The following is a 26,184-nucleotide window of genomic DNA, read 5'->3' as shown; positions in this document are numbered from 1 at the left end:
AAATGCAACTCGGTTTTAAATAATATACAATTTTAGCATCGGACACTCTTTAACAAGTGCGTTTAACAATTTAAAATGTATGCGCATTCAAATTCTTTAATTTCCAAATACTCTCAACAATCAATATATGCATAGAACTGCCAATATGCAGCCCCTTACCTCCTACAACTTCAACTTGCAAATAAACACATACACACCTTTGTTTTTGTCACTTAACAATTCACGATGCCTTCGAAGCATCGTTACATGACGTTTTTAACTTAGTAGCTTAGCAGCTTAGAGGGTAGTCATAATTTTCGCCAACATCGTTTTAGCAATATCAGTCAACAAACGATCGCGCTACCGTTAACAACACATCAAGAAAAAGTCGCGTAAAATAATTAACGAGGATACGAGTATCGAGCAAACAAGTAGGCACAATTAAAAAACATCGAAACGGGCAAACAGTAAATTCTTGAATAGTGCCATGTAAAATTGGTCACAAAAAAGAAATATAGACAAGACGACAAACTTGGAAATAAACGACGCCTTTTTTTGGTAGTAAATCGGATTTGAAAAAGCGAATGTGTGTGTGCTTATGAGCGCGTGGATTTAGTATTCCGAAAGGTAGTGTTGAAATTATTTGAAAGAGAAAAGTTGGAAGATCCAATTAAACTAATATATATGAATTTATCAAAAATGTATTTAAATCGGTTCAGCACCTTCGAGGGCGTATGTACATAAATTCTATATCATTCAGTTTTGCTATATGCTATATTCAAATTTTAAAGCCTTTGTACATTTTTTAACTTCATAAATTTTCTAATTTAAGGGGGAACACCACTGTGAACACATGAAAATTAAGTGATTTTCATGATTTTTTTTTTTTATAAATAGGGATGTTTATTTGCGGATCGGACAATTTGTAATTTATTTAACAAATATTCAACTAGACTAACACAAATTTTTAATAAAAAATATTAAAAATTACATTTGTTATTAAAATGCAATGACGTCATAAAAAACTGATGCACCAAAATGGCCACGATACAGCGGTGAAAAATCATCTGAAAGCAAAAAAACCAAAAAAATTCTTAACCTATACATCAATGGCTATCGTCGTACGTGGTGGTTTTTTTTTTGTTTATTTATTTATTTTTTTTTTTTTTTGAGAAAATGGTGCAGGTTTGAAAAATGTATTTGTGTTTTTACCCTTGTTTTGTTTTCGAAAGGCTTGAAAAAATATTAATTTTTGGAATTTTCAAAAACGGCTATGTACGACTGTAGCCAATACATGTACAAAAATTAAAAACCAAAAAAAATTTAAATCGGTTCATAAGTCTTCAAGAAATCGAGGCCAGCGTGTTCAGAAATCCGTTTTGAGAAAAACGCGTGTTCACAGTTGTGTTCTCCCTTGTATTGCATATTCCAGTTGATCCAGGGAATTCTTTCATAAATACTTTTTATTGCATACTCCATACTTCAGCTAATTCTGCGAATTCCTTTATAAATACTTTTCTACAATTTGTAGCTCGAAAATACTTAAAGCGGCAACCGATGTATGATTTTTTTTTGCCCAGTTGTTTTGGTTTGTAATTGTTTCATGAAGGCAAATAACTTAATTGAATTAAATTAAATCAATAAAAAAATATTCTCAGGTATTCTATGTACTAATGCTGAGCACTCACTTGAACACTATTTTACAAAGTGTAAAACTTTAAAAATGTATGAAATTACGACTGCCCGCCAACGTGTTAAACCGATTTTGCTTTTATAAATCACAAACCAGATAAAAGACATAAGTAAAATACGTTTGAACTAAAACAAAAACAAACAAAAAATGGGGGCAATGGATTTTTTAATGCAAACATTAGTATACAAGGTGACAAAACCAAAAAAATAAAAAAATTAAGTTGTACAACTCCTTTCCTCGTTAATGACATTTTCGAAAATAAGCAAAGTTCTGCGCACTCATTTTTTATTGCAGCCAGAATTATTAGTGTTTGGTTTTTTTTTTTTGTTTATATTTTTTTATGAGGGCACGAAATGGTGACAAAGTTAAACAAACAGCAAATATGGATAAAGAAATGTCAACAATATTAGTGTGTACTCGTAATTCATCTCGGCATAATATAAGTGAAATAAGTGAGACCGAATTAAGTGAGACCGAAATAAGTGAGACCGACGCGCTTTCCATCTGAAACCATAGATCATAGATGACTAGATGTGAAACTTATTCATTTTGAGAGAGAGCGCGCCCATGAGGGCGTTTCAAAACTTGGCAGCACTCACACATTATGGGATCTTGAACAGCTGATAGGCGAAATGGCAGACTGCCAGAAGAAACGCGCCAAAAATAACAGACGAAAACAGTTCGTTTTTGCTTAATGGAGAAATGACGTGTTGAAATGTTTATAATTATTTGTCTTGAAATTAATTCAATTGAAATGTAATAATTTTAATTTAAGTGAGTTTGTAGAATCCAAAGCTCGTTATTCGACTTCTACTTTTAATTAGTCTTATGTACATAATGTAGTTTTATTGAAAACTGTATGTTGGTTTATGTAAATTTGTATATACGTAAATATTCTATGGTTGAAAAGCGTAGGTAAGGAAACTGAATTTGTGTTTGAGATATTTTACAAAAATTAAAGGTAATCTGCTTTAACTTATTCTGTTCGTTGTTTGAGAATTTCTCTTTTGTTACCCAATTTCTGTGTTATATTAAAAAATCGCAATAAGTCATGTTTTTCATTATAACTTATGTTTTTCGCGTTCATTACTTTATTATTATTAAATTACTTATGTATATCAGTTTTAAATAATTTCATTTACACATAAATTTTTAAATTTTTTGCTTATTTATGTACATATTTCATACGGATTGTGCTTACTTTTAGTATATGTAGGTGTTTACGAGTGATATAAGGCCATTGGGCAACCGCACACTAAATACTAACCTCAATGGTGGTGTGGAAACTAAAAATTCCAGACCTTTGGTTCAAAAATACCCAATTCATGTTTCTACCGGTGTGGCAATATTGGAAAAAGTTATAAAAAATGCACATTTTTCAGCGCTCTTACGAGAAAAAGAGTTTCACATCTAGTCATCTATGTCTGAAACTGCACTGCTTTATTTTATCCTTTTATTTCTATACAGAGTTCCATAATTTGCCAGTGTTACCTAAATAATAAGGTGTAAGCAGTGTTGCATAACAACTTACATATAAGTTATATACATATAACTATAATTTATAACAATAAGTATCTAGTATAAAGTAGTTTAGCGTATCAGCGGAAATCAAATTGTCTTCATTTTAAGAATTCTTGTACAGTAAAAGACTAAAATCGAAATTCAACTAACTTTAAGATTTTCCGCCTTACTTAAGCATTACCAGTTATATTTTATTTACAATATTTTAAAAAGCATCAGTCAAGTAAACTTAAGAAAGTGTAATTTGGATTTTAGAATAGTCAACTGGATTTTTTTTTTTGCTGTTCCTCCTATATTTTCTCATTTGCTATGTCATAATATTAGTGGCTTTCAATTACAAAATTAGCCATCACCAGCCACTAAAGCAAATCTGTAGCGTAGCCTAAAATTCTTTCCCAAAGAGAGGAAAAAGCAAAAAAGTTAACGATCTGAAAATCTGCCATCACTGTTTATAAACTGTTGTGCTGTTAAAAAAAAATAATTACCTTAAATATACTTTGCACACTCACGTTTTTTGTCGATTAATTTTCCGTCTGGCGCGTATGACTGTAAACTGCAAGGGCAAACGTGCACAAAATATCAAATTCCACAAAAAATAAATTTGTTTGGCCACAAAAAGTTCAATCAAATGTTTTTTGGTGATGAATAATTTTTGCTGGTTAAAATTTCTCCAACACAAAATGAGCATCTCTCTTGCAATGAACTGTTACTTTGCTCTCTCAATTTTTGAGTGATGTATCACTTTCTGGCCTTAACGAACGCCTACTTACAAAAATGTGGAATAACTATTACACATTTTTGTGTTATGGAACTCCGACCTGTTGCATTATTTCACTCCTCTCATTATCATGCTTATGTACGTGTGCATACGTGTGTGTCACAATTCATTGCTTATTGCACTTCACCATGCAGAGAGTAATAAGGTGGCGCCGATCGTAGTACCACTACTTACCTCTCAGCGAATGTTACAGAATCGCTGTCGGGTGTTGTTTTTTTGTAATTTCTTCTTCTTCTTACATTCTTGTTCGCACTTTCACATCTCTCTCATGCAACTGCACCAATGTAACGTTACGAACTCTCTGATGAGCGCAATCTTGTTTCTATCATATCGTGAGCGCAATATTAAAAGGAAATATATGCATATAATGAGAATATAAATGCAATCACCAATGATAGAAACAAGATTAAGGGGTTAGGGGTAGTCAGAGGCCCGAAAAAATGATGATTTTCACGAATTTTTTTTTGCTACTTAATTAATTTATTTAACAAAAATAAAAACATAGCATAAAAACATCATGTTTTAACTTGACTTCACCAAAATTTCAAAAAAAAAATTAATAATTGCAAAAGTTATCGCTGTTTGTGTGAAGCCCGTTTCTCCAGAAGTCCCTTGCGGTGAACATCACAAGTCCTTGCAGATTCATCTAAAACCAATCGGATGAGAAAAATTATTTTTATTGATAGATAATCTCGAGCCGGATCGAAGCTTTTTTTTTTTTTTCAAAATGAACAATATGGCGGCCTCAGAAAATTTTTTCCAGATTTTAGAAAAAAAAACCAACAGTTAATTGTTAAAAAAAAATCGAAATTTTTGAAAAAAAAAATCCTTCGATCAGGCACAAGTTTTTTATGTTTTTCAAAAGCTGTATAAATTTTATTGAAATCTACGTAGCGGTTTTTAAGTTACAGTGTTCACCAGTTTGAAAAACATAGTTTTGAGAAAAACGCATATAAAGTTTTGCTATCTGCTCTGGAGCGCCCGAGCGCCCGTTGTAAATTGTTGAATAACTCGAAAAGTAATTGTCGAATTCACTTCATATTTTTACACAATATTTTTAAGATATTATACTTTAAGAAAATGCAAAAAAAAAAAAATCGATTTTTTGAAAATTCTGACTACCCCTAACCCCTTAAAAGAGCCAATTTCTAAACAGCCAGCATAACAGGTTTTAAAGTATATTTTTTAAGTTTAAGATAATAAATTACTTATTCCCTTTTTATTGAATTAACAACATAGTATTAGAGTAATTGTGTTTTTATCTAATTATGTGCTTTTCTACTATCTGTCAGTTTATAGCCAACCTTATATTCAAATATATTGCTGTTCTGACAACTTAATCGCATCTTTATTTCAGTACAAATATTTATACGATGCGCTCGTAAAATATAAAATTCCATTCTCTTCGCGTGAGTCTGATGTACCCACATATGGTATTTGTTTTGATGCAATAAAACCAAACAACTGCAGAGCAGCAGCAACGCATTTCATATTTAAGATAAAGTAGGGTGGGTAGGGAACATTTGCGAAGTTGGATATATGTGATATATGTATGCGACAGGAGCAGTTTGCACAACAGCTCACGGCGCTAGAAATATCCTCAATAATCAGTCTATAGACCTACACATATACATATATGAGTGTATATATTTAAAATGCACTGTAGCTAAGAGCAACCACATCGTCAGTGAAAATTCAGGATGGCAAACAAAGCAGAGAGAACTTTGGTTAAACGTGGAGCATGGGGCCGATTTACACACGGAGACATCTGGAAGAGAGACACTCTAAATTCTCTTTTAATCTTTCATTCGCGGTCACACGGGCAAAATTGTTTTCGGCAACATTTTGACGTTGACTGCTTTAGCATCTTCTGCTTCGGATATATTCTACAACCCGCTAACATGTAAAGCGGAGAACGTTCGCCAACAGTTTCTTAAATATTTCAATGAAGAATGCAAACTGGTTGAATAATAAATAATTTGTTTTTTTTTTATTTACATATACCATACATATAGTATATAAATTTTTTTTCTTGAATAAAAAAAAATAAATTAAAAATACTCCTTATATAAACAATTAACTTAAAATTAACTTGAGTATTTTGAAATGGGGGAAAAATTAGAATTCAACAACACATGTCCCATAACTTTTTTAAATTATACCTACTTTACTGCATTTCCCAAGCAGCGTTCGGATATTTGTTATTGCGGATTTCTTCCTTTTGATTGAAAACCAACACAGAACTCAGAACTTTCTCCCACAAAAGAAGGAAATGAATGAAGCATCTGTCAAAATTTGCTTTAAGATTGGAAATACGAATAAGAAGAGCAAAGCGTGTCGCCAGTACAGGAGACAAATTCCCTTCTCTCTTCCGCGGCCGTCCTTCACCGCAGAACAAAATGTTTCCCTGTGTAAATGGGCACATGGAGCTGTTGAGCATGGTAGACCTCTTTCCTTTAAAAGTAGCTTTCGTTACCGACATACAGACTGTGATAAAGGCTAAAGGCTGTAATAAAGGCTAACTCGAATTGATTTAATGAATTTTAAATCAAATTAATGAATTTGAAAAAATCGTTCTAACGCATCACAAAATGTCTTTGAGTATCACCCGTCTACGAACCAAAGCTAATTTAATTTTGTAGAATCGTGGGACTTAGTATATTTGCATCTTGAGTGAAGTAAGAAAATATTTTCGGACTCAAGCCATGGCGAATTCATTGAAGGTGGTGGCACTAGAACAACAATAGCGTTTCGTTCATTAAAATGTCACGACAAAGAAAGTATAGAAAGTATGCAAAAAAGAAAACGAAAAGGACAAACTACGTTGGACAGTCGACTTTCAGTTGAAGCCAAAGGCATACGACGATGGCGCGAATGGAGTGCTTTTCATCATTTCACTTTGTATCATACCAACATCCTGATCCTAATGTACACAGGGAAAGAAAATAAGAAAAAAAAACAAATCAACTGATCTACTTGTATCACCTTTAATAGATTAGCCTTGGTTGAAGCTTAAGTAATTTCCATCTTATTTCTTTACGATTTACTAATTCTAGCTTGATTGCTCCCTTCAGTTTTATTAGTTACTAATACTAAGTATCTGAGTTGATTGTTTACCTTGTTTTACATACCTTTTTTAGGAAATTTATAGCAAATCCTTGAAGGTTCCGGTGTAGTTTGTGCTGGTTCATCTTGCTGAGGCCATGAGAACTTTTGGTACAATATATGCTGCAATTCTCCATATCAGTGCTCATTTCCGAATTGCTTATTCAAAACAAATAAATAAAAATTGCACTGCGTTCTAAATATACAGTGGCAGCCAAAATAATAGCCGCTCAACATACCTCTTTGATCAAAAAGTTCCCGGAATATATTCGAAAAATTCAAAATACAAGTTTATTCCTTAAAAGTAGTCTTATCGTGACATCAAACTGAAAAAAATCACAGCGAGCCATATCAGGTGAATTCGAAGGCTGTTGGAGGATATTCGTGCTCTGCCAGCTCTCTGATGGTTAATTTGCGGTTATTGGTCAACTTTTCTTTCACTTTATTGATGCTCTCATCAGTTTTCGATGTCGCTGACCTGCCACTACGTTTGTCAACTTACTTACTTACTTTACCGAGTTTTACCTTTTTTTCTATCACAGAATTTTCTGAAAAATTCTAGGTATGCAATTTTATATGCCGTTCAATTTTGATATCATACTGTGTAAGTTTGAAATAGCCGATCGATTCTCGTTGATTTTCTACAATTCTGCTTTCTTGACGTTGTTGCGCATTTGCTTCCAATATAAAAAATCTCGTACGCTCGATATATGGGCGCATAACAGCGTCAACAAACCAAATAACAAAGGCACTTTCAGCTGGTGCAATAGTGTTTCCAAGTGCGATAACGTTTTCCCGAATGGAAAATGATAAAATATTTAGATCGTCAAAATCTGCCTATTAAATAGTCGAAGAAATCTAAATTGGCTGGTGCCCTTTTCAGCGGTTGCCAATATTTTTATTTTCAATTAATATTATTATGATATTATGTTTCGCTAGTCTAGCGTAAGTGCACTAGCCTGCCATCCCATAGGTTGTGGGTTCAAATCTCACGTAAAGCAAGGTCCTCGCACTTTTTCAAATGTACCTACAATCTCTGTTTCTAAAACAAACAAAAAAACGTTTTCCTCAAAATCCAAAACCTTATCCTTTCTATCCTTACTCTCCCGCATTCTTTGCATTGTGGCTGCTAAAACAAGCAAAAACAAACAGCTACACATTGCATCAGTGGTGCCAGCAAGAGGAAGCGGGCAACTGCGGCAATAGCGCAGATACACCAAATTTAGCGAAGTCCTCAACCATCTGTGCTATCCTTTTGCCAGAAAAATGTGAAACATAGATGACGCTCCAAGCAGTAAAGAAGCCGGTATTCGCAAGCAACGACAGGTGGACATTTCCACCACTTAGGACTGTTAGCGGCAGGCTAATCACCTACCATGTCAAAAATCAAATCAAAAGAGATTAACGAAACCAGCGCAAGACAAGTCTTGTCGAGGCGCTATGCTCCCGAGGGGAGTGAATAAGGCAAACAAATGAATTTAATCTCTCTTACTCCCTCTTACTCTGTTATGTGGCGAAACAGTTCAATATGGTTCTGATTTGGTCGTCATCAACTACAGTACGTCGACCATAGACATTCATCATCTTTGAGTGAAAAATCCTCACAATGAGGATACTTCAAAGTATATAAAAAGTATCCCTTCGCAAGCCTCAGCGGCTTTCTCACTCATAAGAAAATAAATCAGTAAAATATTGGGTCTCCCATTATATTAAAAATACATCGTTAGCAAGGTTAGGTTAGATTAGCCAGATTACTTGTCTAAGACAAGGCACTCGGATGGCCCTGAGGCCCATTGTGAGACCTGCATTTGATTTCCATGCCCTAACTAAGTTGTTTAAATCACTTAGATCTTTTTAAGAAGATAACTAGTCCCTTCAGTGAGGCATTTAGCCCATTTCCCTTATCTTCAAAGAAATAATCGCCCAGATATTTGGGACGGCTTCTTTGAAGTGCAGGGCATTCACAGAGGAGATGTTGTACCGATTCAATTTCTTCTTCATATCCACAACTCCTGCAGATGTCATTGTAGGGTACAGCCATTCTACTGGCTAGGGTGCCAATAGTGCAGTGTTCGTTAGCAAAGACTAAATACATACATACACAGAAAGACTTAATACGCCACTCAGCCTACTAATATAATTCTCTAGTAATTCCTTTAATGAAAACGATTCACATATGAAACTATCAGGTTTCTTTATCTGTGGCTAATTGGGAATTAATGTTTTTGAAGAGCATTCAAAGAATTCAAGTGCACTCTAGAATCGTAGACCATTCGAGCGGCACTATAACTATAAGTAGTTAATTACTACAAATATGTATATATATGTAAGTGTATAGAGTATATACATATGTACATATATAATTGGCGTATACATATGTACATCCTTCGTTAGGTGTTTGGCCGAATTTCTCCTCTAATTTGTGGTATGAGTCTTGATGTTGTCCTACAAATGAAGTGGTGGGATCTACAGTTTATGCTCATTCCGAACAACAGTTGATTTTAACACATGGGCTGAAAAGTCCCGGGCCTAACAAAGAAAACACGTTTTCTTTTTTGTTCAAACTTAGCTTCATTCATCAAGAACAACGCAACCATTCCAGCGCCGCTCTAACATTTCAATACCACTTTTGTAGAACGATTTATCTTTTGCCTCAAAAGAAGCCTCAGTTTCAGCGATAACCTCTTCATTCGTGAGAAATTTCTTACCGACGAAAATTTTCGAAGTTCAATTCATGTAGTTTTACCATTGCACAGAATCATCAACACGTTCGTGTTTTTGTGAGCAACAGTGAGCAACTTTGAACAGCGCGATCTCATAAGCAAATGATCATGTAATAAAAAGCCAAAACGTTCTTTTGATATATTATATTTACGATGTCAGCTAACTCATGCAACTTCACTTTTCGATCATTTAAACCGATTTTGTGGATCTTTTTTATGTTTTCTGGTGTTACCACCTCATTTGGACGTCCACTGTGTTGTGCATCATAGGTGTCTCTGCGACCACGTTTGAAGTCAGCAAGCCATCGTTGCATGGTTGTTTCTGATGAAGTGGAATTTCCATAACACTTTTCAAGCCATTGCTTTGCTTGAATGGTATTTTTTTCCATCAACACATCAAGAAGCAGTGAAAAATTAAAACACGAAATTCTTTTTGGTCCATTGTTTTGAAAATAATAAAAGTAGCGTCACTCTTAGCACAATAACTCACGGACTAAAGAATAGAATATCATGAAATTTTAACGGCTGTCTTTTTAGGTTTAGTACTAGTCGGCCGCCGTAGCCGAATGGGTTGGTGCGCGACTACAATTCGGAATTCACAGAGAGAACGTCGGTTCGAATCTCGGTGAAACACCAAAATTAAGAAAAGCATTTTTCTAATAGCGGTCGCCCCTCGGCAGGCAATGGCAAACCTCCGAGTGTATTTCTGCCATGAAAAAGCTCCTCATAAAAATATCTGCCGTTCGGAGTCGGCTTGAAACTGTAGGTCCCTCCATTTGTGGAACAACATCAAGGCGCACACCACAAATACGAGGAGGAGCTCGGCCAAACACCCAAAAAGGGTGTACGCGCCAATTATATATATATTATGTATACTAACTGGAAAAGAGGTGAATACAATAACACTAGTGTGTTAGGCCTGGGACTTTTCAGCCCATGTGCTATTTCGAAGGCGAAAATACCCTCACAGGTTAGACTTTGTCTGCTGAGCGGCTACCGCTATTGGCAAAACAATTTCTACCCACAGTGCGTTTCGAACCCGTAGCACCCGAATTGTAGCAACGCTCAACTCAGCCAGCTACGGCGACCGCATTAATTACTACTTGCAATTGCATTAATATATGCACATACACGTACGAGTACTTTGCTGTGCTAAGTATGTCTGATATGAAATACTTAACCGATTGCCTCACCCACTTGTGTTGATTTAAACAGTACTAAGGCTGCTAAGTCTTTACTAAAAGTTGGAACGATATAGTGAAAAGGTCAGTTCTGCCGTATTCGATGTACTCGTATATACCTATTTCGTGAGTATCTTCGAACTGGTTCAAAACGGATTCAGATTGTCGCAGTTTCAAAGTGCAAAAATAAAACCTAACAATTGTGAGTGAATCCTGTATGATTCGTGAGTGCAAAATAAAAAAGACTGTTGTTTTGTTTTTGATGCCGCCGTCTTTTTACTGAGTTATTGGAAGTAACATCCCTAGCTGACTTCCAGTGCAAGCTTAGTTCCATGCGGTTCAGTGGAAGCGAAATTATTGTGTCTAAAGTGTCAGTACATTTGTCTGATCGGTACAAAAATGAGTTTCGAACAAAGAGCTAATATTAAATTTTCTTTTAAAATCGGTAAAACGTTTACCGAAACATTTGAGTTGATGAAAAACTTTAGGGCGATGATTGTCTATCCCGTGCCAGAGTTTACATGCTTCAGAGATGGTTGTGAGGACATATTATATATGCCAATGAGCCGCCCAAAATCAGTAATCACAGAAGACTCCATCGAAATTGTTCGTAAATGTATCAAAAATGAACCGAAATCATTGTTGAAATTCATAGAATCGGAGTTTAATATCTCCAAAACATCGAATTATCGCATTTTAACTGCTAATTTGGGCTTACGAAGGGTCTGTGCACGTTTCATTCCGCACAAGTTAACTGAGGGCCAAAAATTGCTCAGAATTCAACATACGAAAGACCTCATTAAAGAGGCGAGAAAAGACGAGAACTTCCTTTACTACATTGTAACTGGTGATAAAACGTGGTGTTTTCACCATAAACCTGAAACTAAGCGTCAAAGTGCCGAATGGAAGGCCGCAGACGAGCCATCACCCAAAAAATCCCGTTTGGAGAAGTCAAAAATCAATTCGATGCTCATTTGTTTTTACGACTCCAAGGGAATTGTCCACAAGAAGTTCGTGCCAATGGGTCAACCCGTTAATACAATTTTCTATCTTGGCATTTTAAAGCGTTTGTTGCATCGCATTCGTCGAATTCGCCTTGAATACCCGGAAGGAGGAAGCTGGTGCTTATTGCATGATAATGCAGCATCTCATCGATCCACTCTTGTGGCTGATTTTTTGACTAGAAATCGCATTTTAACCATCAATCACTCACCGACTCACCTTTACCCATTCGGGAAATTGTGTTTGGCCGTGAAATGAAAACGTTTTGCGTCCGAAGAGGCCATCCAAAAAGATTTTACCGGCATCCTTAAGAACATTCCGGATTCCGGTCAATGACCTGAAACACTCTTTCGAAAAGCTGTTAGACCGCGCACACTGATTTGCGAGGCCAGAGAGGACTATTTTGAATAAATAAACTCGAAGTTATCAGAACAAAGCTTTTGCCGTTTCTATTTTAGCTCAGTCTTATTTATTTTGGGCTTCACGTTGTATTTTCTATCAATTTTTTTACTCTTTTCTGCTGTAACGGTTGTTGTAAGAAGTGGGAAATTGATATTATTGTATTATTTTCCTTATATATAATATATATAGGTATTTCATTAAAAATTACGGTTTCTTGTCCGCATTTTAAATTGCCAAGGGCCTCTTAAAAATTACGCCTGTGAATAATTCTTAGACGATACCTTTTATTTACATACAAATGACATACAAATTTACGCGATAGAAAATGAATTTTAAATATGCAAATAGTCGACCTTCAAGGACAACATAACACGAAATTCGTAATTTTTTTGGTGGAAATAATCGTCCGAATGAGTCGACAATTCACAAATTGGAAAAATAATTCGAAGAAACTGGTTCTGTGGAGGATAAAAAAGTCTGGCATTTCTTGAAAAGTACAGTCTATGTGAATAAGCCAACAACGGGGCTGAAGCGGATCGATATTACTAAACTCAATGCAATAATTCGTGAGCGAGTCATTGAAAATATGAATTCTATGACAGTCGAGAAATCAGTGACTATGTAGTGACGAAGTAGTAAAGGAATTGAAATACCTTGGTGTAATCATTAATCATGACAACAAAATTTCTGCAGAAGTCGGCGACAAAATCCTTAAAGCCAACCGATGCTATTTTTCGCTGTGTCAACACCTAAAGGTTTGACTTCTAGGCAGAAAAACAAAGATTTCACTGTATCGCTCAATTATAATTTCCTTCTTGCTATACGGTAGTGAAACGTGGGCACGCAGAGATGTAGATAAACAGAAGCTGCTGATTTTTTATAGAAGAGTTCTGCGAAAACTTTTTGGCGCGATATATGATAGAGGCGAATGGCGGAAACGCTACAATCATGAACGAAAAACTATATGCGCACCCATCTGTGATAACCACAATCATGATCAACAGATCAACAGCTTGAGATGGGCAGGTCACATATTGCGGGCTAACACGGATTTCCGACCTCAACAAATACTCTTCGGTAAATGCCACAGAAGAAGGCCCGCCCACCGCAGATGGATTGACGGTGTAGAAGAAGACGCAGGCTTATTGGGATTTCGGGCATGGAGGACACAGACACGAAACCGAGACAATTGACGCGCATATGCTACAGCAGGCGAAGGCCTGACCAGGGTTGTCCAACCAACAATGAGGATGATGATGATGACAGTCGGATGCGGGGGTCATTTAAATTACGTAAATTTTCACTTATGTTTTCTAAGAGCCGTATTTTGAATAAAAATTGTAAATCCTGTAAGAATCTATAATAAATTGTTACATGTTTTATTTTAAAACAGCTTTCTGGACGCGTTGTTTGAAAGTCCCTTTATATGTGCTACTTTCTATAAAAGTCCTTCATTTTGACTAGAAAATGTCACGTTAAATGCTCCTCCCTTTAGGGGCTAAGACTACTCTGAAATTCTTTTTTTTTTTAATTGCAAAGTAGGAATTTTTAGAAGTCTTATCTTAAGATGCTTCCGATAAAAATATTAGAGAATTTATGATTATTTGAAAGAAGAGCGCAGACTCACATTAAAATGTGTGTACATCTTCTTAACTACATTTTGCATGAAGTGGCGTAGGATTTTTTTGGATCGACCAATTTAAAAACATTTTATAAATTGTTTTAAGTAGCTTTTTAGCAAACAAACTTCTTAGGCGCCGATGGACGAGCGAGAATGGAGAATACAATTTCAAGGTCATGCAACGTTTTGGGCATTTTCGTTCCGCTAGAGAGAAAAAAGATGTAACGTAGAGGAAAAGTAGAGGGAGAGCTATACCGTATATATATCTTAGATACACTTTAGGCTATTTAGGCGCTTATTTCCGTTTCCTGGCTAGTGCTTGAGCGTACTATAAAGCGCTATCCATTCCGGCGTCGGATTTATTGGTATTGCCTTGCGGTAATTTGTGCCGTTCCTGCGTTGCGGTCCTGGAATCGCTGCGTTTGTGCGGGTGATAAACGCTCGGAGTAGTGCGCGTTGTTGCCACGGTTTGTGTCCGGCGTTTACCTACACCAGTCGACCCTTCTCCGTTTTTTGTAAATTTTGTCTATTTGTATTCTCTGCAAATGCTGTGAATTTATTTAGATATATATTCTTTCTCTCTTTCTCTCTCCCTCGGGTCTCTCCCTCTTTCTTTGTCTGCCTTGAAAGTTTCACTTCTGTTATGTGTACTACGCTACACGCACTTTTTGTTTTCAAAAGTGACTACGTCACTACGTCTGCAGGTTATTTGTCAAACTTTACGAAAACTCTACATTTACTTGTTTTTTGTTTTTTTTTTGTTATGTTGTTGCACTCCTCATTTAAACGGATATGAAATTTCATATGAATCTGTAAATTCATGCTTTGTTTAAAAGCCATTTAATACTGAAGTGTCGCAATATTTTCTATTGAATTTTTATTTTTGGAATGTCTAAAAGCAAAGGAAATTTATGAACGAATGTTGAAAGTGTATAAGGATTTGTCGCCATAAATTAAGTACAGTAGAAAGATGGGTTGATGAATTTGAACTTGGACATGGAAGCCTCGAAGACGATCTACGCCAAGGACATCCAAAAACAGGAACAACACCAGAAATCGTAGAAAATACAGGATATCGTATTGGAAAATCGTCGAGTGACTAAAAGAGATTTAGTAGAAGCCTTAGGCATCTCAGTGTAAGCAATATTTTGGCTGAGGTATTGGATTTCAGAAAATTGTGTGCGCAATGGGTGCCACATTCGCTAACAATGGAACAAAAACACATTCGAATGCGACTTTCTCAGCAACTTTTCGAACGTTTTCAAAAGGTTAAAGTAAATTTTGTACGTCGATTCATCACTATGGATGAGACGTGGGTCTATCACCATGATCCTAAATCAAAACAAGAGACTAAACAGTTATGTGAACCTGATACTTCGGCTCCGAAAAGAGTTCGTATCCAGAAATTGGACAAGAAGGTGTATCGTAAGCAGCAGTTTTTTGGGAAGCGAAAGGAATTTTTTTTGTGGATTACTTGCAAACTGGTGGAACCATAAATTCTGAATATTATTATAACCTTTTAGACCAGCTGAAGAAAAAAATTCGAGAAAAGAGACCCAGTTTGCGAAAGGAAAAAAATCTTTTTCAAGAGCATTTTGAAACTGGCTAAAATCCATGAATTAAAGCTCGAATTGTTGGAGCATCCATCGTATTCACCAGATTTGGAAAAAAACATGCATGGATGATGAGGTCATAACAGCTGTGGAAGCGTATTTTGCAGTCCTTCCAGATTCGCACTTTAGGGATGGAATTCGTAAATTGGGATCTCATTGGAAGAAGTAGATTGATGTTCAAGGAGACTATACTTAATAGTAAAGTGTATTTCAAACCATAAAATTGTATTTTTCTTATCGAACCGCAAAACTTATTGAACAACCTAGTATATACTTATACATATATAATGCATATATACTTATATATATGGTTTGAAGTCCAACACATGCGCTAAACATAAATAAATGTTAAAAGTTTTAAATCTAAATTTCGTACCCAAAAAGAAAAAAGATTTGTTAGCCTTTAATTTTCATGCCATCAGGGCGATCTTAACTTCTAAGACGAATAATATTTTCATATATTTTCCGTTTCTTCCAGATGATGAAATCCAACACTTCGACACCAACGTCCAAAGAGAAGTCAAATTCAGTTCTTACGCTAGTCGATATCAATTCACGGTTAGTAAGCAAAATTAATTGTCGAAAAATGCGTGTTTTATATGAATTTTTCCCTTTCGCATTTCAGCACAAACCTCACTGAAAAGCTACAGCTTAGCGATGAATACCTTCCTTCGAACTATCGCGACCAAGTCAATGGTCAGTCGACAAGTGGCGCGTTTATTCATTTGCTGAAAGGTTCGTTAGGTTTCGGTCTTTTGGCAATGCCAATGGCTTTCTCCAATGGCGGTATGCTGTTCAGCTGGATTGCTACGCTGGTGGTGGGCATCCTCTGTACGCATTGTGTGCACATATTGGTAAGTTGTTTTTGGAAAGGTGAAAATCTATAAAAAGGCTAATTAAGTTTAAGGGTTCCCTTCTTGTGAACTTGGATAGGGATTTGAATCCATCCTTAATGAAATTTTTGATTAATTTCCAGGTTAAAACATCACAAGATATCTGCAAGACGAATAAAATGCCTGCTTTGAGTTTTTCTGAAACTACCGAAATGGTCTTTACAAAGGGTCCAATACCATTGCGTGCATGGTCGGTTTTTGCAAGGTAAATTGTTTGTACTATTTTAAAAACTGGTATGCAGCACTCACAAAAGTTATCAAAAACAATGTGTAATACTTTGGGATGTGTGTGGAAATGTAGTACGAAAAAGGGCTTACAAGCTGTAGGAGAATAGGTCTGTTCATGTAAAAACTGTCCAGTAGCTTACTTTTCAAGAATTCGTTCTCAAAGGGAAGAATATCAAAAAAAGTGCATGAACGCAAAATCAGTAACAATTTGCAAGTTTTACGAACAGCTGACTAAATTTTTGGCGGGGAAAAATCACAAAAAGAAAAAAAAATCAGTTGAACTACCTCGTATTAAATAAAAAATAAGAACTTAAAACAAATAAATTCCAAATAACGAGCTTAGCATCAGAAGATTTTATTTTTTCCACAATAATTTGTTCCATTTCATCATTTCTGTCAGATGTACATTCCACAAGCAATTTTATAGTTGTGGCAATCACAGCTTTCTTCATATTTTCCTATACATATATCGCCAAATTAGTTAATAACCAAGAAGTACAAGCATAAAACACAAAAATTACCTTGAATTCTTCCGATTTGTATTTCGGAAACTGCAGCAATGGTGACTGGTTGTGGCTGTGGTTCAGAAGTACACATGTACATCTACATCATTGGCCAATTTCTATTTAATAAATAACTTCAAAACAACTTTATAAATTTTATCTTAAATTTTTTTTTATTTACATTCTCCATTTAATTACAATTTTCATTTGAATTTAGAACTTTGACCCAATTTGCAAATTTTAATTCGTGTTTATTTTTACTTAGCGATCAGCTGTTTTTCTCACTTGCGAATTTTCAAGAGTAAAAATTTATCCAGGCAAAACTTGCCACTTCCCCTCAAAATAAAATGTTAAATGCTCTCTCACTTTCCCCTACTTTGCAAGTTTTTGGATACATAAACATCAAAACTTGATAATTTCTGCAATTGTTACAAATTATTTGCAAACAGATCTAATTAGGTCGTCAGCTCATAAATAAAAGATCAGCTGATCTAGACTTAATTTTCGTAAGTTAATTTAATTTTTAATTTGCTTCACCTTCTCCCACACAGACGTTTCGTTGATGGCAGTCTAATGGCCACATACTTTGCAGCAGCTTGTGTTTATATAGTTTTTATTGCCACTTCGTTTCACGATGTCATCAACTATGACACCGGCCTGAAATGGAATGTGCGTATATACATCGCCTTGACTTTAATACCTTGCCTATTAATTGGTCAGATAAGAAATCTAAAATGGCTGGTGCCCTTCTCAGCCATGGCTAATATTTTCATAGTGGTCACATTCGGCATAGTGTTGTACGACTTATTCAGCGAACCATTGGTGCTCGCAGATAAACCACTGATTGCAAAAACCACACAGATACCGCTCTTCTTTGCCACTGTCATATTCGCTATGGAGGGTATTGGCTCAGTTATGCCCATTGAAAATGCCATGAAGAAACCACAACAGTTTCTTGGCTGTCCTGGCGTGCTAAATTCAGCTATGATCATCGTGGTCGCATTGTATTCGATTATTGGATTTTTAGGTTATGCACGTTATGGCAGTGAAGTGCGCGGCAGCATAACATTGAACTTGAAGGATGGTTCGCTGTAAGTTTGCAAGTTATAATTTTTAAATTAATTTAAATGAATTTCGCATAAACGAAATTTAGTTCTTGTTTATATTTAGTTTAGCTGACATTGCGAAAGTGCTGATATCCGTTGCCTCACTTTGTGCCTATGGACTGGTATTCTACATACCCATGGAAATTCTCTGGAAAAAGCTCAGCATCAAATTCGAAGAAAGAAATCATAACATCGCACAGATAATTGTACGTACGTGTGTTATCCTGATTAGTGGTGTCATTGCCGCAGCTATACCCAATCTGGAACCGTTTATCAGTCTTGTTGGTGCCATCTTTCTCTCACTACTGGGTATAAATACAATATAGGACTTGCGTAAAATTTGAACTAAACGGGTTTTTCATCTCATTTGCAGGTTTTTTTGTGCCAAGCGTTTGCGAGACTGTATATTTGTGGCCCGATCGCTTGGGCTGGTGCAAATGGAAATTGTACAAGAACATACTGCTGAGTGCCTTTTCGATATGTGCTCTAGTCGCAGGCTCTGTAGCGAGTATAAACGAAATCATTGAAATATACAGCTCGTAGGCAAACACAATGTGATATGTATAGAAGGGGAAAACATGATCGTAGTATAAGTATAAAAATATAATATTTATTATAGGGGCAACTACTTCAAAAATTATTTAACAATAGAGCACTTAAAACTAATATTTACCAAAGATTTTAATATTATATGAAAATATGTGACAAACAATCAAACAATTTGAAATGAAATGAAGAATTTAAAAACAAGATTATGAAACTAAGGTACTAATAACCAAGAATTAAAAATGAAATAAAATAAATGTTTAATTAATAAGTATAAATAACATAATGCTTTAATTGCCACGTTATACTAATTGTAATATTTTTTCCCCCTCACAGCATGATTCTGAGTGATACTTAAAAATACAAAGATCTTTAAATTCACTATCAATTAAATACAGTTTTTTTGTAGCTTATCTTTAATATATATATAGATATTTTCCTTAATGAAACATAAAAAAAAAAATAAAAATAAATCTTGATGTTGTTCCACAAATGGAGGGACCTACAGTTTCAAGCCGACTCCGAACGGCAGATATTTTTATGAGGAGCTTTTTCATGGCAGAAATACACTTGGAGGTTTGCCATTGCCTGCCGAGGGGCGACCGCTATTAGAAACATGTTTTTATTAATTTTGCTTTCACCGAGATTCGAACCAACGACCTCTCTGTGAATTCCGAATGGTAATCACGCACCAACCCATTCGGCTACGGCGGCCGCCATTTTCACTTGCGACGCATAATTTCTATGTAAACTGGTGTTTCCCGGTAGCCGCCCAAAGACCATCGTTGCTTATAATATCAGGCCAAAATGTCCGCATTATCTTTCGTAGGCAACGGTTTAGGAAAGATTGCGATGATTGTGATATGCTTGTTGTTAAGTTCCATGTTTAACATCCATACAGAACTACCGACTTCACGTTGGCATCAAATATATTCAGTTTTGTGTGTCTGGAGATGTGGGTTGATCTCCATACCTTGTCTAGCATGCCAAATGTCAGTTATTGATCCGCCGTTTTTTGAAATAATGCTCCCAGGGTAGCAAAAATTCATCTACATCTTCAAGCGGCGTGTCGAAAATTTGAAGGATTTGCGTTTCGGTGGTGTTAATCCTCATTACTTTAGTCGTTGCTATGTTAATTTTTAGACCTGTTTGTGCTACTGCTTGGCATACCGCTTGTATAGGTTTTTTTAATTAGAGTTATTTATTTTGTTATTGTTATTTTGATATTCAAAGAAAAATGCTATTTTTTAATATAAACGATCGGGTGTTTATTTCATTATAAAGAGGAAGGTATGCCGTTAATAGTGGAAAATAACATCAGACAAATGACCACCACGACCACGCTTACAGGACAATATCCTTTTCTTGAAATTTTCCTTAACCCAATTGCAAAGTGGCTGCCCTATGTCCTCGATAGCCTCACGAATTCCATCTTTGAGGTCTTGAATCGACCCTGCGCTGTTGGCGTAGACCTTCTCTTTCACGTAGTCCCAAAGAAAAAGATCACAAGGTGTTAAATCACAAGATCTCGGTGTCCAATTGTGATGACCTCTTCGGTCCGAAAACTTTTCCTTTCAATGGTTTCGTTGCTTGCGGGGCACGTAGCGCAGTTTTTTTAAAAATAAACGTTGTCCAGATCAATACCATCATTCCAGCCATAAAAAATCGTTAATCATCTCTCGATAGCGCAATCAATTCCCCTGTAACAATTGTTATTGGACAACCCTTTAGTTTAGCTGATCCATCTGAGTATTTGTGCGATAGTAAACAAATGTCGTCCGCATAATCTAGGTCTTCAAGCCGGCCGCATAAGCCCCAGGAAATTAAATAATATAAATTATTGCATTATAATTTAAAACAAGTCGAATACGACTTAGTAATTGAATTTTAAATTTAAGGCGTCTTCGATTCGCCAAGCGTTAGCGCATGGGGAATAGATGAAGCAATCAAGCTACTGCGCTACTAATTATGTTTATACTCGTATAGGCCTTGTTGCTGTATAGTTTCGAGCATACTGAATTTGTCGCATTTACATTGTCACGGCTGTAATACCTCTCCTAATAAGAAATCCGAAGTTGCTGTTCTTGCACCTGTTTAGTGAACCTTACCAACGGTTATCAATCTAGTGCCACTGACTATTTACACCGATTTCTCAAAATCATTTAACAAAGTTTGCCCCTCAATCTTAGTGTGTTAACTGGGTTTAATTCTGTTTTTGAGAAATTCAATTGGTTCACTATTAATATTAACTTCATCAACTCCATCAAAAATTGTTGATTTCATGCAAAATCGCCCTTGATCACTTTCCACTTGATATAACCATTTTGTAAAGTTTCAACGGACTAATGCATATGCTTCCTCATTGGTGTTGACGTTTCCGTTCTCATTCTATTCGGTATTCAGAATTCACCATGGAAACAGAAGGTGAAGTATTTGCATACATTAACACCAATTGTCTTAAAAAGAAATATTACTGAGTTACATTACTGCATTTTTGTATAATGGAAGATAAGAATAACAGTAATTTGTCAGCCACAAAATACTACGCATAATTATAATTGATAGAAAATAATTTCAATAAATTTTGTTTCACGTAGAAATCTATTGTGATCTTCACCATTGTGAACTTAAATTTTCATTTGCTATGTTTGCAATTTGCAGCCCAGTTTCTAATATTTTATCGTTTATTTAATTTTAGATTTGCTGTTAGATAATCCATTCATAGCTTTATTTGGTATGAAAAGTGTTGTTCAATGTAGCCAAGGAGTTGACAGACATGCCGATTATATGGGCTCATGAAACTGGAGGTGCATTTTCCACAATATAAGACTACTCCAAAACCGAAAAGACTAAATTCATTCCATGTTGGTACACAGGATTCCAGTTTTAACACCGTCCATTGAACAAAAAGTCAGGTTATCTCTTGCCATGCAAAACGTAACCATTGTGGAATTTTTTCAAGCAATTTATACAATTCACGGTCTGGCGAACCAAGAAATTATTTCCAGATTACTTAGTTATTAGTGCGGCTAACTACCAACAACCTTTCAGATTTAACTTTTTGAAAACCAGTTGCTGTAGCAGCACCTAAGATTCCTTATAAGTATATTCACATGGCAGCCCCCAGTAAAACTAGCCTTGTCTAGTGCACCGTATCCCACTCCTTATAAGAAAAGGGCTATAAATCATTGCCTTATTTCGATCCCTTGTTCTTGTAACACCATAAAGCATTTCCCACCCAATTTTGGCATGCTGCTCAAGTAAATGCTCTTTGCTAAATAGATATCTGTGTCGTTGTTTATAGATTGCCGAGGGAACGGTGGCAACCAGTTGATTTCTCTGCATTGGCAATGTCGCCTCTATTTCCATATACAAACACAAGTATTCCATACATATTTATATTTATTTATTTTTTCCAATATTTTGGAAGTTAGTGCCAAAAAATTAACACTTCACAATTATGATGCGGCCAACCTGGAAGCATTCTCTTACAAAATATATAACTATGTTTACAATAATTTTAAGCTTCGTTTCGAACTAGCTCACTGAATCGTATATTTGTTACGGAAATTGAATCGGTTATTAAAAACACTGATTGCTTTAAGTCAAATTTTACAAATATTTACATACATATATAATTTATGAAATCTGTTTCGACTTTCTACATAACTGCATTGAAAATTTAAACATTTTATACAGAGAAGGAAACTGTAGGTAGTGTGTCGAGAGCGAAGCTATCATAAAATCAGAATTCAATTATAATTGAATCATGCCATTAAAGTATCTACTTTTCTACATTTACAATATGCCCGAACCAAGGCACCTTGAACAGTTAGTATCAGTAGAGCAGAAAAAACAGGAACAATCACAATTCATGAAGAGCAATGAATTTTTGTTTTTGGTCACTAAGATTTCCAAATCTATAAGCAAAGATTGATAGTTAAGAGTAATTTAAATAAAATTCGACAATTTAAAACCTAATCAATAAAATAAAATATAATCAGCTGCTCTACTGCTACTACCTACTCAAAGCGGCTTTCCTCCAACATACTTTTTTCCTATACATGTACATAGAACCCGTAAGTGCTTTTTTTACAAAATTGCATTGGAATGAAGAGCAAATATCGAGAAAGAAGAAAAAATAAAAAGTAAAGTATCCGAAAAGGAATTTTTGCATTTTTCCTCACCACCATTGCCCCGTTGATGATCAACTCTTCGCTGCTTATCTCTACCAACTAAGGCATTAATTCAGTTGCTTTCCTTGGAGTTTTACTGCGGCGCAGAAAAATGAGATTGTTGTAAAATTGCATCTCGCCACAACTAGGAATTGAATTCGCCCATCCATTGCTTTTTCCAACGATAAATTTACTAGGTATTATTCTCTCACTTAAATATATCGTGTACAACTATTACGCTTAAATTGAAAGTCGTATAGAGAACTGATTTAGTATGATTTGATGCGTAGCATATTCAACCCCTATACCAAATGTACCAGTACTACTAGCGCTCTCAGAAAACACATTTATCAATTTTTAATTGAAAATAGTTGTGCCAATTTAATGGCATGATTTTTAAAATACTCATAACCGGATTTGCTGGCCATTTTAAGGGCTTCAGTTTTATTCGTTGTCGCTTGTTGCATTTGATTAGTTCCCGCTGTTGTTGGCGCTTCATTCGCAATGCCATCTGTCACACCTATCGTATTGATAGCAGTGTTCGCATTCGCCGTAGCAGCAGTGCCGGGAAACATATTCCGTAGCACATAATTAAAGCCACTCACAGCTTTGTTGCAATTCGACTTGAACCGTTCAATGCCAAAAACCCGTATTGCACGTGAAAAGCCAAACACCTGCGAACTGACATATGCACGTCTCACCGCCAAAGTGCGTCCATCTTTCTGTTCGCTATATTCGACGATTTCATCGACTTTCTGCAAGTATTAGTACCGGTATTGGTTAGATAATTATTTAGTAATGCAATTAGTACAAAAATGTGAATAGAGGAAGAGAATTATATAAGGGAATGAGTGAAAATGCAGGCTTCAAAAATTTTAATTAAGTTTATAAATGAAGCAACAAAATTACATAGACAAATCACTGTTCAGCTTAAATTACGCATTTAATATGTGGTTTACTTTCGTAATTCGTTAATTCTGACGTTCCACGTAAATTGCCGATTTTAATTATATATAAAGAGCCCATTGTACGACCCACATGGATTTCAGCATTAATAATAATAGGCCGCTTTTATTGGAAAACAATGAATCAATTAATAGGTTAGAAGGTGCGCATTAAAAAGCTACAAAAATAGCGCTAAGCGGCAAACCAATAACAAAGAACATATGCGAAATGCAAAAAAAAAATATTTCAGGAATATTACTAAAAATATATAATACGTGCATGCGATACGGGACAGGTTGAAAAACCGGTTTCAAATAAACAAAAACATGATGAACGAGCAGCTACTCAATTGCTGATAAGCTTTATCTTCCCCTCAATTTTTAGCTTTTATTAACTTTAATACACTTCATATGGCTTTAATAATGAATAGATTTCTTTTGCACATGTTTATCGCACTCACCATGATTTTCTTGAACCCAATATTTCGCGTAAATGTAACGAGTGTTTTCTTTTTTGGATCCAAAATAGAATCTTCAATAATTCTTACAGGCGCATTATTGTAAAAGCGTTTGCCCCATTTTGGCACTGGATTGGTTTTGGAGAATAGACGACGTGAATACAATTTGCCATCGCGCACTTCGCGTTTGATTGTGTCTTCGGTTAGGACATGTGTACTGAAAATTTAAATTATACATGCAAAATATTAATTGAATAAGGCTGCTTGCTGCTGCTCACCTTGAAGGGTTGGGATAGCGATTCCAGTAGGCTTGCACTACTTGTTTCCAGCTATAATCGAAAACTGTCTCCGTTGTATATTGCGATGCGGTAACCATTTTTGAACTTAGCTCTTGGCTTTGCAAATAAATGTGATAACTTAAATTTGTTAACTTTTATATGGCAGCGCTATTTTCTCTACTTCGACTTTATCACAGAAACTATGTTATCAGCGTCTAAGTTTGTATTACTAAATGGAGCTATTAATGGACATGTACGCTAGGTATTTATAATTGTCAAAGGCCGACTCCCATCATCCCTTTATTTGTTTTTATACCTTATCACACTGTGTGTACGATGTAAAATGCAATATTTCAGCCACAAAGTGCAGCACGTTTCTTTTGCCAAAAATACTACTTCGACGCTTTCAAATTGAAAGTAAAAGTGAAATATTATGTAGTGCTCTGCAGCCGGCAAATTAGTGGGTGTGTATTACGCACGCTTTTAATGTTTTCACGTTCAACCCTGAGCTAAAATAATTCCTCAATCTTTTGCTTCTTTATTGCTTTTGTTTTTGGTTGCTAGCAAGTAGTTAAAAATAGTCGATACACTGCAAGCAGATAAGCAAAGAGTATAAAAATTAAAATCAATTGAATATGTAATTAAAAGCAAAACAGACGAAAAAATCAGTTTTTACATACCATGCGTGCCAAACCAAATCTAGCAATCAATCGCTAATCACGCGATTCTCAAATATTAACTATGGAAGAACTGCTTCGGGGAGCTTTTAAAACAACCAAACGTAGAACTATCTATTACACAATGTTACTCCACTGTGCCTCTACCCTTGTTCGATTTTTTTTGCTCGATTAAAGAATTTTCTTCGTATCACCAAATTTTTTATCTTTACATGCGGTAATAATTTGTATAACCAATTATCAGCAAATCTCTGGCATCAACTTGTGCAGATTTTAAAGCCTTCCTTATTCCTTCATCCTTTATTGGCATACTTTTGCTTTTTATTTGTTATTATTGTTCTATGCCTCCAGCTGCGCCGCATTCACAGCACTTTTATGTCTTGCTTTGCTCTTTGTTACCAGAATACAAACGTGCAGTATTTCACATCGTCTATAAATCGCGCACCAACTGAAACAATTTTTTGCGATAGTATGCAAAAGGGTCAAAATTGTTAGCAGTTTGTAAGTGCCGTGTATATAAAAACAGTAGAGAGAGTGAAACGGCTATATGTGCGCGATGTCAGTCGTTGAAAAGGGAAATTTTGTGTACGGCAGTGTTGTCGCTGCACTAAAAAATAAATATTTTTTTATATCAATAAAAAACTTTAATCAAAAATTATATTTGTACCACCTGCTGCTTGGAGAGAAATAAATCAATGTAAAAATTATATTGGAATATAACATAAATATTGAAATATTGAGAGTAATTTAATCGCAAA

The 26,184-nt window shown here is 35.4% G+C and overlaps 2 protein-coding genes across 4 annotated transcripts; one reads left to right on the top strand and one right to left on the bottom strand.

The window, feature by feature from the left end:
• Window positions 1–299: 299 nt before the first annotated feature.
• LOC128867403 (proton-coupled amino acid transporter-like protein CG1139) lies at window positions 300–19,241 on the top strand. Of its 3 annotated transcripts, none has more exons than XM_054108580.1 (7): window positions 300–606; window positions 16,097–16,176; window positions 16,244–16,472; window positions 16,595–16,716; window positions 17,794–18,333; window positions 18,413–18,657; window positions 18,722–19,241. In XM_054108580.1, the coding sequence occupies exons 2-7, from the start codon at window positions 16,097–16,099 to the stop codon at window positions 18,889–18,891; spliced, it is 1,386 nt and encodes a 461-aa protein (XP_053964555.1). In that variant the 5' UTR covers window positions 300–606; the 3' UTR covers window positions 18,892–19,241. The 3 variants fall into 3 exon arrangements, with proteins under 3 accessions (XP_053964555.1, XP_053964557.1, XP_053964556.1); XM_054108582.1 differs by lacking the exon at window positions 300–606 and adding an exon at window positions 11,063–11,106; XM_054108581.1 differs by lacking the exon at window positions 300–606 and adding an exon at window positions 11,100–11,182.
• A 3,037-nt stretch (window positions 19,242–22,278) lies between these two features.
• On the bottom strand, window positions 22,279–25,897 carry LOC128866846 (protein preli-like). The gene is made up of 4 exons (XM_054107859.1): window positions 25,430–25,897; window positions 24,750–25,338; window positions 24,475–24,688; window positions 22,279–23,824 (listed from the first exon to the last, which is right to left on the bottom strand). The coding sequence occupies exons 2-4, from the start codon at window positions 24,845–24,847 to the stop codon at window positions 23,420–23,422; spliced, it is 717 nt and encodes a 238-aa protein (XP_053963834.1). The 5' UTR covers window positions 24,848–25,338; window positions 25,430–25,897; the 3' UTR covers window positions 22,279–23,419.
• Window positions 25,898–26,184: the final 287 nt, after the last annotated feature.

Source organism: Anastrepha ludens, chromosome 6 (assembly GCF_028408465.1).
Source record: "Anastrepha ludens isolate Willacy chromosome 6, idAnaLude1.1, whole genome shotgun sequence".
Taxonomy (NCBI): Eukaryota; Metazoa; Arthropoda; class Insecta; order Diptera; family Tephritidae; genus Anastrepha; species Anastrepha ludens.
This window is presented reverse-complemented; position numbering and strand designations above follow the sequence as displayed.